This window comes from Diadema antillarum, unplaced genomic scaffold, assembly GCF_040938485.1.
Source record: "Diadema antillarum isolate AM-2024a unplaced genomic scaffold, OU_Dant_1.0 scf00000057, whole genome shotgun sequence".
Taxonomy (NCBI): domain Eukaryota; kingdom Metazoa; phylum Echinodermata; class Echinoidea; order Diadematoida; family Diadematidae; genus Diadema; species Diadema antillarum.
In genome coordinates, this window is record NW_027270946.1 from 115345 (window position 1) to 130862 (window position 15518).

At 39.1% G+C, this 15518-nt stretch overlaps 1 protein-coding gene across 17 annotated transcripts in view; it reads right to left on the reverse strand.

Moving 5' to 3' along the window:
- Positions 1 to 247: 247 nt before the first annotated feature.
- The window catches only part of LOC139715872 (anoctamin-4-like), a 127650-nt gene continuing 112379 nt past the window's right edge, over positions 248 to 15518 (reverse strand). For 13 of the 17 annotated variants that reach the window (XM_071627421.1, XM_071627417.1, XM_071627423.1 and 10 more), the window contains 5 exons: positions 14466 to 14618; positions 13970 to 14022; positions 10565 to 10776; positions 7606 to 7696; positions 248 to 1205 (listed from right to left, as the gene is read on the reverse strand). In XM_071627421.1, the coding sequence (XP_071483522.1) occupies positions 1002 to 1205; positions 7606 to 7696; positions 10565 to 10776; positions 13970 to 14022; positions 14466 to 14618 (713 nt within the window). In that variant the 3' untranslated portion in view covers positions 248 to 1001. Of the gene's footprint in view, positions 1206 to 2557; positions 3165 to 7605; positions 7697 to 10564; positions 10777 to 13969; positions 14023 to 14465; positions 14619 to 15518 lie in introns of those variants that run through there. The other 4 variants (XM_071627424.1, XM_071627420.1, XM_071627410.1 and 1 more) reach the window with 1 other exon arrangement.

The window sequence follows — 15518 nt, forward strand, 5'->3', positions numbered from 1 at the left end:
ACAAAAATCCTATACTACACATAATGAATGAAATATACTCTACATGATACTCAGATAATGCACACATGACCCTGAAAATGGTGAAAAGTCTTACAATCTTGAATCCCAAACATTCACTTTGCTGTATTCATCAACAGTTCATAAAGGCAATCATGCGCACATCCACAGGGTACACCTAATTGCCCCATCACAATGGAATGAAAGAATTCAACTACAAGTAACAGCATGTGCTGGAAATGTCCCCCTTCATATTACGAAAACAAAACTGAAGAGAGATGCACAACAGAATGCCCAAGACAATGCACTTCTTATAGACATGACCTTGGAAACACTGGGCATGACTATGTGCTCATTCTCAATGGAAGCATTGTGAAGTCACACTAATGGCTTTAGAAATTTTCCATTTAATTAGCTTCGTCATGTGAGGCAGAGCTTCTAACAATCATCCGTCTAACACAAATAACTCTACTTGTCTCAAGTTTTTTTGGGGGGTAAGAGAATAGAATGATTCTGGTCATTAAAAAACTGTGAACAATACCCCGTACTATGCCCCCTGCCAACCCCATTACCCTTACATGAACCCTTACATGAGTGGTAGCCTTTCTACATGGAACCCATTGAGATGGTACGTTTGCATCATAGTAGCACACTCTGCTAGTTCTACTTGTATTGCGAAATCCCACATACGTACAGGTCATCACGATTCCCAGTTCTTTCCAAAAGACAGAAAAAATAAATCCCAAGTCTCATCATTTACTTACTTCTTGAATTTTTTGAGTGCTCACTATCCTTCCTATAATATTATCCTCAAGACTGTAAACCTGCTCTCGAATCTACTTTCATACAAATCTTTGGATTCTTTTTTTTTTTTTTTAAAGACAAACTAGATGGAACAGACAAACATAACTCTATTGAATTCTCAATAAGGTGTGCCTGTATTCCCTGTTGCATACATTTTAAAGCAAAATCTTAGCAGTGAATACCAAGGTCAAAGAAGTACCCTAAACATCTTCTAACGGAGGAGTAGCCGACATGGCTAACATGGCCAGGTTTTGGGTCTTGGCCATGTTTTCGGACTTGCCCAGGGTAATTTGATGGAGAGCTTGTTGGGCCAGGTAATTCTCTCGTTTGATACTGTTTTTGACATGCTCCGGCATGTCGGGCACAATGTAGGCCACAGCAAACTTGATGAACAATATGACGTGCTGAGGGCGAGAAGGACGTAAAAGGCAGCCGTGCATTTACAGATCATTTGCCACACACGTGGAAATCATTAGCAGGGCGTGCGGAGGGGGGTTTGGGGGAGACCGAGTGTTGCCGGGAAGCAGAGGGAGGAGAGAAAATGCAACAAAAACCAAATTAAAACAAGGATCCAAACTAAAAAAAAATTAAGGTCAAGGTAAACAGCCTAATCACTAATAATGCACACAAAACAAAACAAAACAAGACAAAACAAAACAAAGCATAAACAATTGCAAGATTACTGATGCAGCCAAGGGAAGAGGGGGTATGGTAATGGGGCAAAAAAAACAACAACAACAGACAAACAATAACCCAGTCTTTAAAGGACAGCAGGTTTTCACTCCACTCAACATTAATAAATCATAAATAACTAAATGAGCAAAAGGAAACTACACACTGATCAGTAGTTGCACCAAAATTACTCAATTGTGATACACAACTAACATTTACATTAATTTGGTTCAAGGGGTCAAACAATTATCACTGTATATGTACATGAACCCATCTTTCACATACAAACTGGAAGGTGATATTGTGACACCACAAGCTGGTCTAAAACTCTTAAGAAAATCTCCTACATAACTTTTACCTTTAAAACAAGCTACAGCATATGAGCAAATAATGATTGCGTTTAAAGCAGGAAAATATGCATTCTTCCTCAATACAACTTAAGGTATTAGGTAAAGCACATCTCAAGAAGAAGCTGTGAGAGAGTAAAAGCTGTGAGAAAGTTTTGAGTTTTCTGTATGATGTCAACACACTCTAAGTTTAGTTTGTCATGACAGAGTACAGAATAAGGGGAAGAATTATAAAGAGTCAGGACTAAGAAATTATCATGCAATTCACAAAGAAGCAGTATTCAGTATGACCACACTGAAAAAGAGGTGCTTACTTCATCATTCGCTCTCACTGTATGTTTTTTCAGGGTTTTCTAAGTCCTTATTTTTTTATTACTATCTCTTTTTTTTTGGGGGGGGGGGGTAGGAATGGTGTATTCATTTCAACGGGTGGATTTTTTCCCATCTTTTTTTCTCTTTGCATATCAATGAAGATGTTGCATAATATGTTGGTAAATATTGTCCCACAGCAATGATAAACACAGACAGTCTGATTTAGACAGGGATTGGCCTTTTTTTTTCCCCACTCAAATCACCAGCAGTGTCAACATAGAAATGACAAAGGCAAACATTTGCTCTCCCACTTTTCCCATATCTAACTGACAGCAAATTATTTGATATTGGTGGAGACACACATGGTGGAGAATTGGCATTTTGCTCACAGAGAGGGGAGTTTTCGAGGGGGGGGGGGGGGGGAGTCTTGTATGATATGCAAAAAGAAGGATGGAATGTCACAGAGTTGCCAAACATGGAGGGAAGGTCAGGAGAACAGAGGGTAAAAGAAACGACTGGCTGTAGCAAAGTTATTCAAGTTGGTGGTTGTTGTTGGGTGTGGCAGGTGGGGCTATCATGACCTGGCTCTCCGTTTTCATTTCCCTGTCATCTTTTTTTTTTCTTTTGGAAGAGTTTTGCATCAAAATGGTTGCTTAAGTTATAAAGGGCAGGGATACATTGATGGGAACAGGGTGTGTGTGTGTTCATGTTCTCAGTTGCTTGAGAATGTGTGCATGTGTGCATGTATCTGGTGATGAACAACGGTATGCTTTGATGAGACGATTTTTCGGCTGATGAAATGAATGAGTGGGCAGCGGCGGCGGCTGGGCCTCAAGGCTCCGCCCCCGCGGCCCCGTCCTGGGAGGGTCCGCCCGGGGGCACCAGCTTGTTGCTCTTTCCCCTGCTCTCCACCAGGGCCGTGTGGAGAGCCTGCTGGGCCAGGTAGTTCTCCCGCTTTATCTGGTTCTTGACAAACTCCGGCATGTCGGGGACGATGTAAGCCAGCGAGAACTTGAAGAAGAGTATGAGATGCTATGTGTGTGGCCGAAGCAAATGGAGGCAAAAACACAGAGAGACAGAGAGAGAGGCAAGATATATCAGAATGTGAGAGAGGGAGGGAGAGAGAGAGAAGAAGGGAGGGGTTAGAATAGAATTAGAGAGGAGAGATAGAGAGGAGAGATAGAGAGGAAGATTAAGATAGTGAGACACAGAGAGTGAGAGTGAGACAGCAGAGGGGATGGACAAGAATTGAAATAGGTAATACACTCACAAACAGGATATGACAATTGAATACAGCAATCACTTTATCTGTGCTTTTTTGTTTTTGTTTTTTTAAAGCAATGATTTGAAAATATGCATGCTGGTATAACAAGATATGTATTCACATGGGTGAGCAACAACGGGAGTGATTTCATCTCATTTAAACAATAATTGTACTAGGATCACACTGAATCACACACAATATACAAGGCTTGATACTTCAATAGCAGCAGCCTGGTGGCCCAGGGCTACCAGATTTTCAATGAGGTTTATCTTCTGGTGGCCCAATTGGGCAATTAGAATTTAAATTGGATTGATATGGTTCCTTTTATTTTGGGTCACAAAAATATCAGGGGCTTGAACGGGTTACCAGAGAAAAAAAAAAGGTTAGCGTTGAGCCCTGAAAAAATATATGTATAGTCAACCTTGCCTTAAAGTCAAATCTATTTGTACTGAAGAAATGGCTTCAATTTAGAGAAAATCTGACTTATGAGGGATTAGAATCAATAGAATATAAAGAGTAGAGGACTTGTGAAGACTTTTGACTAATAGGCGATTATTTGAATTACTGCGATGTCGACTTAAGCAAGGTTGACTGTATCTAAAGCCCAACGCTCACTGTGCGACCTGACCCTGCAAGCTGTATGGGGCACCAAGTGTCGCATGGCCTATTTCTTTACAAAATGACACCATTTCATTACGAAATGACTGATTTCATAACGAAATAGGCCATGGGACACTTGGCTCCTAATACAGCTCGCACCAGCTCGCAGGCTCAGGTCGCATAGTGGGCATTCGGCTGAACACAAAGACACTCACGGGTATACAGATCAATGGAAAGAGACAGAGATGAGATTATATAATCACTATGAGACAAAAACAATTATCTGTTCACATAAACAAGAGGTACAAGGACAAGTAAACACTATAGGCATGAGAACAGGATATACAAAAGTGATTGATGAATAGCTCCTTTCCTCACTATGTGATGTAACAGGTGTAGACAAGGTTGGGAGAAACTAAATGTATAAAGTGTATCACATGATCCACTCAGCGGAACCATTCAGTGTGTATACACCATGTGAAAGATGTGTTAGTGTATATGATGACAGAGGTGAGACAGGATCGATGTGGTATGCCATATGTCTCCTACACAATAAAATGCTAAATCCTTTCTTTAAACATGAAAGTGCATCCCTCTTGTGGGAAGATGGTAGTTGAACGACTTCTTGTCTTTGGCATTTGATATTGCATTAAATTAAATTTGATATCGCATTTAAATTGATTTGCTGTATTGGATTCCTTTCTAATGCTTCAGTGCTGTGCTCCTTTCAGCATGATATGGGATCATATGTCCCCCAATTGTACATGTAGGTACTTTGTGAACAAGCCAATTATTGATATATGCACTGGGTTCATGTTACATTCTAGTGTTATATAGCACTACTCAGACTGCAGGTGCACCATACTTAATCCCACTACCAGCTTTTTATCAAATGAAGGAAAAAAAAAGTGGGGAAAATGTACATATAATTACTGCAAATGCAAAATATTCTGTGAGGTTTTTAATTTCAACAAACTTTGCAATTTAGGCACTTTTCACAAATTCAAAAACATGTGAATTTATATATTAACTCTGATCCCCATATGAATGTGATGTGCAAGGTTCCCTTTCTTCATTTAGTACTGTATTCCATAATTACAAATTTAATCAGACCTGTATCTTCAAAGCCCCTTTGCTACCCAACTCTTTTTAATTTTTTTTTTTACTGATTTGCATATGTCAAATATTGATATAAAAGATAGAGAACCTCCTCTTTTAAAATTACAATCTCTCAAACATTTCTTCTGGCAACTATTATGTTAATTTTGTACGTACATATATAATCGCTGGGGTGACAAGTCCTTGTATCTCAAATTTTGTTGAAAACAATTTTTTTTTTATTAATGGTCAGATAATCAGTTAAGTGATGTTGTGTCCAAATCCTAGCTGTCTTACCCCAAAAATGAAGCCATCGCGGCATCGCCGCAAGAAAGGCTATCCTATTTGATATAGTGCTTTGGTTCCCATGTTTGTTTGTTTTTTTGCTCTCCTGAACATTTGACATTTTGTAGATACAAAGTCTTGTCGCTCCAGCGAGGATATGTAAATTTACAATTGATATTTCCATTTTCTGTGTTTTGGAAGTGGTACAAAGCAGAATATGCCCCCTGCCCCCTGCCCCCCCCCCCCCCCCCAAAAAAAAAAAAAAAAAAGAAAAAGACCCACACCATGAGTACCATCTGAATCAAACAATACAATCTGCACAGGTTAGCTACCTCATTCTCAATTCTTAGTGAACCTTTTCCACAATGATAATGTGCAACAGCATTACAGCATCACATTGATAATGCATAAGACCACAATACCCACAATATCCATATTTTATGAAACACACAAGTTTGGGTGTACAAAGCTTGATTTGTAGGCTCAATTGGCAAATACAAGTCACAACGATGACAAAACAAAACACCTTTGAACAATCATCACATTTTTGTATTGTCAATGTTAATTCCAGCACCACAGACATCAGTAAACCTGCTCCCCAAACAAGAGGAAAAATGGCTCTGTACGCATGTGTTGGTATCCACTCCATAAAGCTTTCTTCAACATATGCATTTCACTACCAGGACAATATCCAATTACACAATTAACAAGCCTGACATGTTGGTTTCCACATCTTGTAGCTAAAAAAAAAGTATATAAAAACACAACAAGGACATATTTTTGCCTCCCAAATTGCACACACAAACACACACACTAGCACATCTACATACCAGCTATCAATCATCAACACAAACAAAAAAATCTAACATCCATCAACAAAATCCAAGCACCCAGTATCAGTTGTTCACTTTGGGTTTTTGTTCTTGTTTTTTCACAAGAGACAGAGAGGTGCAGGGTGCTTCAAACCCACTTGGTCACTTGCCAAAGGCAACTAAATCACAGTGCAGAGGAAGTACTAAGAACAATGCTTTGCCTGTCAAAAAGTGTAAAGTAGTGAACATTCTAGGCTTGACATAAATGCAGTAAATGTAGCCACATAAGCAAAACTTCATGAAGTTTAAGTTCTCAACATTTTGCCAGTGCTAACTCAAACTTCACGAAAACTTCTTGCAAAACTCTTTGCAAAATTCCAACTACAACTTGGGAAATTTCTGGAACCCCTGCAAATCTTCTAACTGCTAAAAGCTGATACTTTACCAAGTTTATCACGTGACTAGACCACCACCTGTTTATGGGCTATAGTGTACCTTTGTGCATTGTTGAATTAACAATCATTAGCTGTTAGAAGGCGCACACTTTCGTCTTACATGCACACACACACACACACACACACACACACACACACACACACACCAGTGACCCAAGCCAGAAGAACTTTTGAGAACTGAAACTTTGAGAAATTTGGCCATCAGTATGAATAGAAGAACCAACTGTGAGGTGTGTTCTAAAAGTTACACTGTGAAAAGTTTTGCCAGTGTGATTGTGGCTAATTCGTAGCTGTAACATTTATCCATCATTTTACATACTGTCGTATATGTTTTGAATTGATTGTAAGCGCTTTGGGCCTTGTGGGAAAAGCGCACTATAAATAATAGTAATAGTAATAGTAGTGACAGATTGACAGCCCTAAAATCAAGTCAAAAATCCACAAACATTCACTCTGCTTTCCTTCAAAATCATCCCAATAATACGCCAGATCACAATTGGCAACGATCTGCTGTGATCTCTGAACCAAAGACTTGATACAAACATGGATTAATCTTTTTATTAAAAGAGCATTTGAACACAGCCAAGTAAAAAGTGGTTATTTACAGGTACATTGTAAGTGCTGCAAGAATGACTTTTCTTAATATGGATGAAACAGAATAAACATTCACCACTTTATATTTCAATCAGCACCTTGAAGTTCATACATAAATATCTACAACTTAGGTTTAATAAAGACCTATCAAATTTTTCCAACACCTCAATAACAAGTCAATGTCAGAAAGTATACAATGACCTTTATTTGTACATGCTCAGTTAACACCTGTGAACTGGCTTGTTACTTTTGCAAAAGAAATTGCAGTACAGACACACATATGCACACACATACACATCCAACAGCATTGTCTACCCAAGCTACAAAAGCCTGTCACAACATTGGTCAGTCAAAGAGGGACTTACCTCATAGATGATGATGAATGCCAGCTTGATCGCAATGACGAGCCAGTAGTCCAGGGTAGCTTCGTACTGGGCGTCGTACCAGCCGCGGTACCTACACAGAGCAGAGCAAAGCATCATTTCCGGCATCATGACCACTTATGACACATTGACGAATGACAAATGCATCATGAGAAAGTCACACATTATTTCATGAAACACAAAGCCACCGATCACAATTACATATCTGGCACGAGATAGGCGATAATATCTACTTCCAAATCCGCCCTCTGGTTTGCGCACAAATATCTGCTAAATTCCTCACCTGCAATGAAATTGAAATAAAGCACAAGTACACTTTGCATCAAGTAATTCTACAGTTCTTCAGGGAAGCACTGATTCCTTTTACAAAGTAATTTCCCACTGTCATACTATTGACCATAAAGAGAGAGAATCAGACAGTATATAAGTCAAGATGTATACACAACAATTGATGAATCAATGACATCAACACTTCATAAATTACATACATCTGTAAGCTATGCAAACTTAAGCAAAATCACTGTTTTGTGCAATCCCCTGAAAGTTTGAATTTCCAGTCCTTTCTGCAATATCCTTTTTTCTATATTTTGCTTGCATTTTCAATGTCTTACTTGTTGGAATTTATTTTTTCAATGAAAGTCAAAGTGGGCTTAGGGCAAAGCTGCCTGTTAAAGTTTCAGGCTCTTTTAAAGGTTCGATGACTCTGTTCTTTCCTATCCCTCTTCCACGTGCCCTTGAACTTTCAGAAAGAAACTAGAAATGTCGCTACAGCGACTGGTTATACCCCCGCCAAACAACATTTCATAAGCTTTGGTCAAAACAACATTTGATAAGCTTTGGTCAAAAAACTGAGGAAGTAGTTAAACCGCAAGATCTTTCCTTGATCTTCTGCCATTAATATGCCATTACCATGGCAACGTACTTTCGGGTACTGTCGAAAAATGCGTCTTGCACATCTACAACCAAAGGCACACATCTGTACCAAGTTTCATGGAAATTGGGCAAAAACTGAGGAAGTAGTTTGCAACACAAAATTTTCCATCATTTTGGCTCATAATATGTGAGCTGTTACCATGGCAACATACTTTTTGTCACTGTCAAGAAATGTGTCATGCTGACCTATATCCTAAGACAAACATTCAATATGAATTCAATGAGAATTGGAAGAACACTGATGAAGCAGTTTTGCCATGAAGCATTTTGCCCTATATTTTACCAATAACATGCCGTTACCATGGCAACGCACTTTTTGCCACTGCGGAAATATGTGTCTTGCACATTAACATATTCAGATGAACATCTGTACCTAATTTCATAAAAATTGATCAAAAACTGTGGGAGGAGTTCGCGACGCAAGATTTGTACCCATTTTTGCCCATAATATGCCGTTACCATGGCAACGTACTTTTGGGTACTGTCAAAAAATACGTCTTGCACATCTACAACCCAAGGCACACATCTGTGCCAAGTTTTATGGGAATCGGTTGAAAACTGAGGAAGTAGTTCGCGACGCAAGATTTGTACCCATTTTTGCCCATAATATGCCGTTACCATGGCAACGTACTTTTGGGTACTGTAAAAAAATATGTCTTGCACATCTACAACCCAAGGCACACATCTGTGCCAAGTTTTATGGGAATCAGTTGAAAACTGAGGAAGTAGTTCGCGACGCAAGATTTGCAACGGACCGACCGCCCGACCGACCGCCCGACCGACCGCCCGACCGACCGCCCGACCGACCGCCCGACCGCCCGACCGACCGCCCGCTGATTCCTATATACCCCCTTCAAACTTCGTTTGGCGGGGGTATAAAAAGAAGGAGAAAACAGAAGGAGAAAAAAAAAAGAGAAATTGGCATCAGAATGCCATTCACTGAATATCACTGAATAGACTGGTTAACAATCATATTCAAATTCACATTAAAATTTATGGATTTATCTTCAGTCCTGATGAGGTAATGAGCTATTCTTTTAATCTGTACCTTAAAAACACTTTTCAATTCTTGGGGCAAACATCAGGCAAACTTTCAGGTTGCCAAGAACATGGACCTATCACACATACTGTCTACTAACCGAAGTCTTCTTATGATCCCATCATCACTGTCACCACATGATTACATGTACGTGCATCTTGGCGAGTACTGTACCATCACAAATCACAATCAACCTGCCAAAATATTTGCTTTCTCTTGTGAAAGATGTGCTTTTCGCAAATGAAATTTCTTGCACAATGATTTCCCAAAGTACACTATGATTATGTGCACATGCATATTTCTTGATTTAAGAGAGTTATGATCTTCTGCACATGTATAGTTTTCAGACTCTTCAAAGTGCCATCTTGTTTATATCCAGGCTGGCTGTCTGCGGTGATGGTGAGATCAAAACAAGAAAGCATATTTAAAATATTTTTGTGATGCTTTTGATAGAAACGGGTGCATGAATTTAATAATTAACCAGGGCGAACGTCCATGTTTAGCAGGTCCACGCCAAGAAGAACCACTGTCAGAAAGGCATGCATGAAATTTGAATCTATTAGTAAACCTGCCTACTCAAAAAAAATGTCCAACAAGAATTCTCTTTTGGATTTTTTTTTTCTCATTGTAATCTTTCAGTCAACGTGGGTATTGGATGCTTTGCAAAAAATGCAAAAATGCAAAACACACTGCTTCATAAATCTTCAAGGATTGTATAAGTATTATTAAAATCTGCTCAGCCCTTGAATTATTACTTCAACCCACCATGTATGTACATTATATCTGCCATTGGTCCTTTAATCACCAGATCATTCACTAGTGTGTTCCGTTCATTGACATCTCTCTCCCCCCCCCCCCCCCCCCCCGACATGCACCTGTTCTTAACTACAGTTCAGTCATGAAAATCTAATTTCCATGCGTCAGTTGGGAGTCAGGGTCAAACCTGGGGGGGGGGTTACAGTTACGTACCTGCAAACGCTGACGGTATCGTTCCACCTCGGGTCGCCGGAGGATGCGTCTCCTGGGTAGGTCTCGTCCGAGGGGCGGGACTTGTTCTGGAAATCATTGGTGTCAAAGTACGAGAGGGACCACTCGGTGTAGCCAGTCAGGGTCCTGTTACCGTAGAGATACTTGTACACCTGCCTTGGGATGAACTCCGAAGTGAAGGCAATCACCAGGGCCTGATGTTGGGGAAGAAATGCAGAGTGCATGCACCAAACACATCACTTAAATCGTTCATACATGTATGTGGTGAAGAGACATTTTGCACAAACACACACACAGATGCACATACTTGGACATATACAGTGTACACATGCACATTATACAGTGTACACATGCACATTATACAGTTGACCCCTGCTTAAAGGGATCATATAGTTTCGGTCGAGACCTAATTTCAGATTTCTAACATTTTTTGGTGAGATAATGAGAAACCTCTGATGAAATATGAAAAAGCATGTAATTCTATAAGGAATTCAATGTTTATTTGATAAAAATTGCTATTGAAATGACTGAGATATCCAATAAAGAGGCGATTCTAACAAAGTGTGGGACCCACACTTTATATTACATATTACTTTATATGTTTCAGTCATTCCAAACCCGATTTTCATCAAATAAATGGTACTTATGATCTGTACTATATCATAAGTGTTTTCTTGGTATGTCACATAAAGTTAAAAGTCCGATTCACATCTCCACCAACACTGTACCATCCCTTTAAAAGGGACTTCTGGATGATGGATTTAAAGGGTGTGTACAGTTCTGGTCGAGGTGAGGATTTAGCTTTTAACGTTTTGCGAGATATTCAGAAACCACTCTATGAGATATCAAAGAGCTTGCAGTTCTAAAGAGTATCAAAAGTTTATTCGATGGAAATCAGTATTGAAATGTCTGAGATATCCAAAAACAAGGTGAAACAAAGAGATCCTAATAAAGTTGTGGCATGTCACCTTTTATTATTAGCACTTTTTGGGATATCTCAGCCATTTGAAAACCAATTTTCATCAAATAAACGTTGACTCCTTCTTAAAATTACATGCTCTTTCATATTTCATAAGAGGCTTTTCATTATCTCACTTAGGAATGTTCAAAACATGAATCCCCACCTCAACCAGTGCTGTACAGTCCCTTTAAACATCTATAGGTTGGTGATGCTGGGTAGAGTTTCAGAATTTACAGCAGTTGGGATGAGGAGCAAGAATGTTTTCAAAATTAAAAAACAAATCACAGTGAACAAGGAAGGTGGCATAGCAGCTTCACGTACACAAAAATGCATGATTGGGTTCTCCAGGAAGCAAAACAAAAGAAGAACACATGCATACAATGTAAATTCTACTGAGGTGAACTTGTCTAGCAAGTGGTATTGTAGTGGAATTGCATTGCTACATACATTACTGGAATATATGAGCATCCTATGTCATTGTCCTTGTGATACAGTACCTTGCACAGACAAGCTCAGAATGTGTGCTATGCAACCCAATACATTCATCAGAGACATTTTCATTAAATTTGTTGAGACAAAAAATTTTGTTGTGATAAACTTGTATCTGGGGTTGACACGCACACGTGTACAAAAAAATAAACACAGGAAATTGCATCAACCTTAGAAACAACAGCCTCCTCCTAGTTACTCAAGTAGCGTCTTCTGTTGCCGAATTCCTTATCAGTCACTGGTGTTAATGAATTTACCAGGCACCTGTTGGTCTGCAATGCAGCCACTGCTGAAGCTGTGAAGTGCAGACTGCTGGTGCTACGGTCGGCTCAGTGTGCAAGCAGGACTACATTCTGCCATGGACCTATGTACTACACACATGGACTATGAACGGAGGTCTTTCTATGATCCGACCTGCATCGCCGCCACCTGATTATGTGCATCTTGATGAGTACATCCAGATGTTTGGACAATGATGATTGTGTAACTGTTCATTGTCACTGACAAAAGAACCATTTCCCTCATTTCGGTTGTATTTCGCTGAGGTGTCTTTTCAGACTTAACTGCCTTTGGAAAATTGACAATGATGGGGAGCAGCAAATGTCAAATCATGACCAATTTTGTGTCTCAAAATTAGTAATTACTGAAGTGGATACCTGTGGACGTGCATGTAATGTTGCTTAATGGTAAGACATACAAGTCGTCTACCATTACCGTCAATGTTTACTCTGAAACAATGTGTGAAAAATGGGGAAAATTAGATTAACAAATTACAACCAACCTGCTGAAATACTTGCTTTCTCTCATAAAGTATGTGCGTTTTGCAAATGAAATTAAATGAGCGATGATTTCCCAGTGTATACTACAACTTCACATGCATTTTTCTTAATTTAAGAGAGTTATTATCTTCTGCGCATGTACATAGCTTTTGGATATCACAAAGCGCTGTCTTGTTCTACTCCAGGCTGGCTGTCGGTGATGCATGATGAGATCAAAGCAAGAAACCATCTTTAAAGTGTTATTGTGATGCTTTTCATAGAAACAGGTGTTTGAATTAATAAACGAGCGATGAATGTCCATGTGTGCTAGGTCCATGACTCTGCTTTGCTTGGCACTAAATCCTAAACTATGTTTACACAACTACTTTGTACGCATAGTTTTTGAGACTGGGCAAGGGATTTGTTTTGTAGTGATGACCATGGCTACATTCATTCCATAAATTGCATGTTTTTTGTTTAATTTTTCATGGGAAGATTTTCTTTTTTAAACAAAGTTTTTAAATTGGAAGGATGTCTAAAGAGGAATGAGTCCATTCAAACTGATGTCTGGTCCTTTCTAAATGGTAAAGTTAAAGTGTCTTGGTATTGTTGCTGTAATTTTGTCTTGTTAAAGCAGTTCTATCTATTCAAGTCCAGTTTTAACAGAGGTTAACTGAATATCTGGTGTGAGGATTAACAATTCTTACTCTTTTCAGGAATTAACAGTACTGTGAAAAGAATCAGACTTGATAGTAAAACAAAGCAGTATTCAGCACGACTGATTTTTCTTCCACTGCACTTCAAATAACTCCCTGCATTTTTTGACTGTTCATAACATCCACACAGATAATGCGCAAAGCCAAGGAAAAAACCCCCCAAATCATTGAAAAGTTATCAACCATCTTTGATGAGAAAAAATTTCACTGATCACACATTCAAAACATGCAGCAAATATTCTCAGCACATAAAAAGACCCCACACAAACATCAACAGACAAGTGCTATAAATCAATCAAGTAAAGCTAATTCGAACATGATTTTGAGGTACATATAACTGAACATAAAAAAGTGTCCAGAGCTATGCACAAAGTAGATTTCATTGTATGGAATGAATGCAAATACAAAGGTGTATCATACAGAGGCTATTTCTAGGCACACAATGCCGGTTCTGTATACTTACGTTTGTCAGAACAGACAGGTTGCCAATAGATACCAGAATGGCATACCAAGCACCTGGAGACAGGAAGACAATATTGGGACATGTGACTTTCTGGCAACATCCGGGGCTGCCGGGGGTAAAGACATACTCATACACAATGACATTTGAAGGCATATGTGATATCACTTCAATAAAGGTCATATATCCCTTTTTGCAAACGTCACAAGATTTTGCACAGCTGAAGAATAATGTCTCCCAAAAGTGTGAATGAAGTCTAAAGGTAATAACTATTGAATCAATTGTCTGATTTTCCTGAAATTTTCTCTGATGTGTTTTGATCGATCGCTACTTTCACTCAATCCACATTTATATTTGGGTTTTGGTTTCCTTTCAATGCATCCAGATGCATACAGTGAATACACAGCTTGACAGATAGAAAGACAGGAAGAGACATCCAGAGTGAACATATGAGAGAAAGAGAAAGATCAGGGTGCACTGTCCTTTTCATGGGGCTTACCAATGTCTTGGGCCCTCTTAGCCACAGGCCGGCGCAGCTGGGAGATAAATTTGAAGGCATCCAGACGGATCTCGATCAGGTTGTTCAGGAGGGCAAAGAACGGGGCGAGTGGGAAGGCAGCCACGAAGATGGTGGAGAAACCAAACTGGACGACTGAGGAGATAAAATGCCGAATATGTCTGACAAGAGATTACCCAGTGCAAATCTGATTACTCATTATCATATGCCACTGAATACCAACCCCACTAGATAATTCCAGAAACCACCATACAATGTAGCAGATACAGTATCTGTGCTGGGTCATTTATCTACAAATGGTGCCAAGGGCCATTTTCAATTGACTCCTGGGCCAATTAACTTTATATCAAAGGTACTGTTTATCATTGGGAACAGTGATTTAAAAAATGTTTATCTCATTTGATGCGTACAAATTTGTATGTGTAGGTACTGTAAGTTGTATCATAAAATATCTTACCATATAAAAATTTTGCAATAAAGCCTTTATGACTACTTTTCTCAACAAACCCAAGCTGTAGATGGTTTATTCTAGAAACAATCTTATTATGACTATTGTTCACATTTTGTACATTTAACAATACTTAATATTGATTATACTAATGACATTTTTACATTAGTTGTTTCTATCCCAAACTCACATTTTAGAACTCTTTTGAAGCACTAAAGCTGGGTTTTGTTTCATCTGCAAATGGTAAATAATGCCTCTAAAGTAAGAACGCACTTTCTCTTCCTTAAGCTACACAACCACTGTAAAGAAAGTATTTCAAATTTTCAATGACATAAATGCGATATTTTTTTGGATGTCCCCTCAGAGTGGCCAACACAAAGAAAGAGTCCCTTCTGGCACTTTACATGATAAAGAGGCAATCACAATGCGGGCAAGCTATAATGATCACATGTCACATAGACAAACAATGTACTTAAAGCATGTGATGTACAAAGGGCACAAAGAATGGATCTCTACCACTCCTGCATGTCCAGAATTAAAGGGAAGTCAAACCCAAAGAGCAATGTGGATTGAGTGAAAGCAGCAAC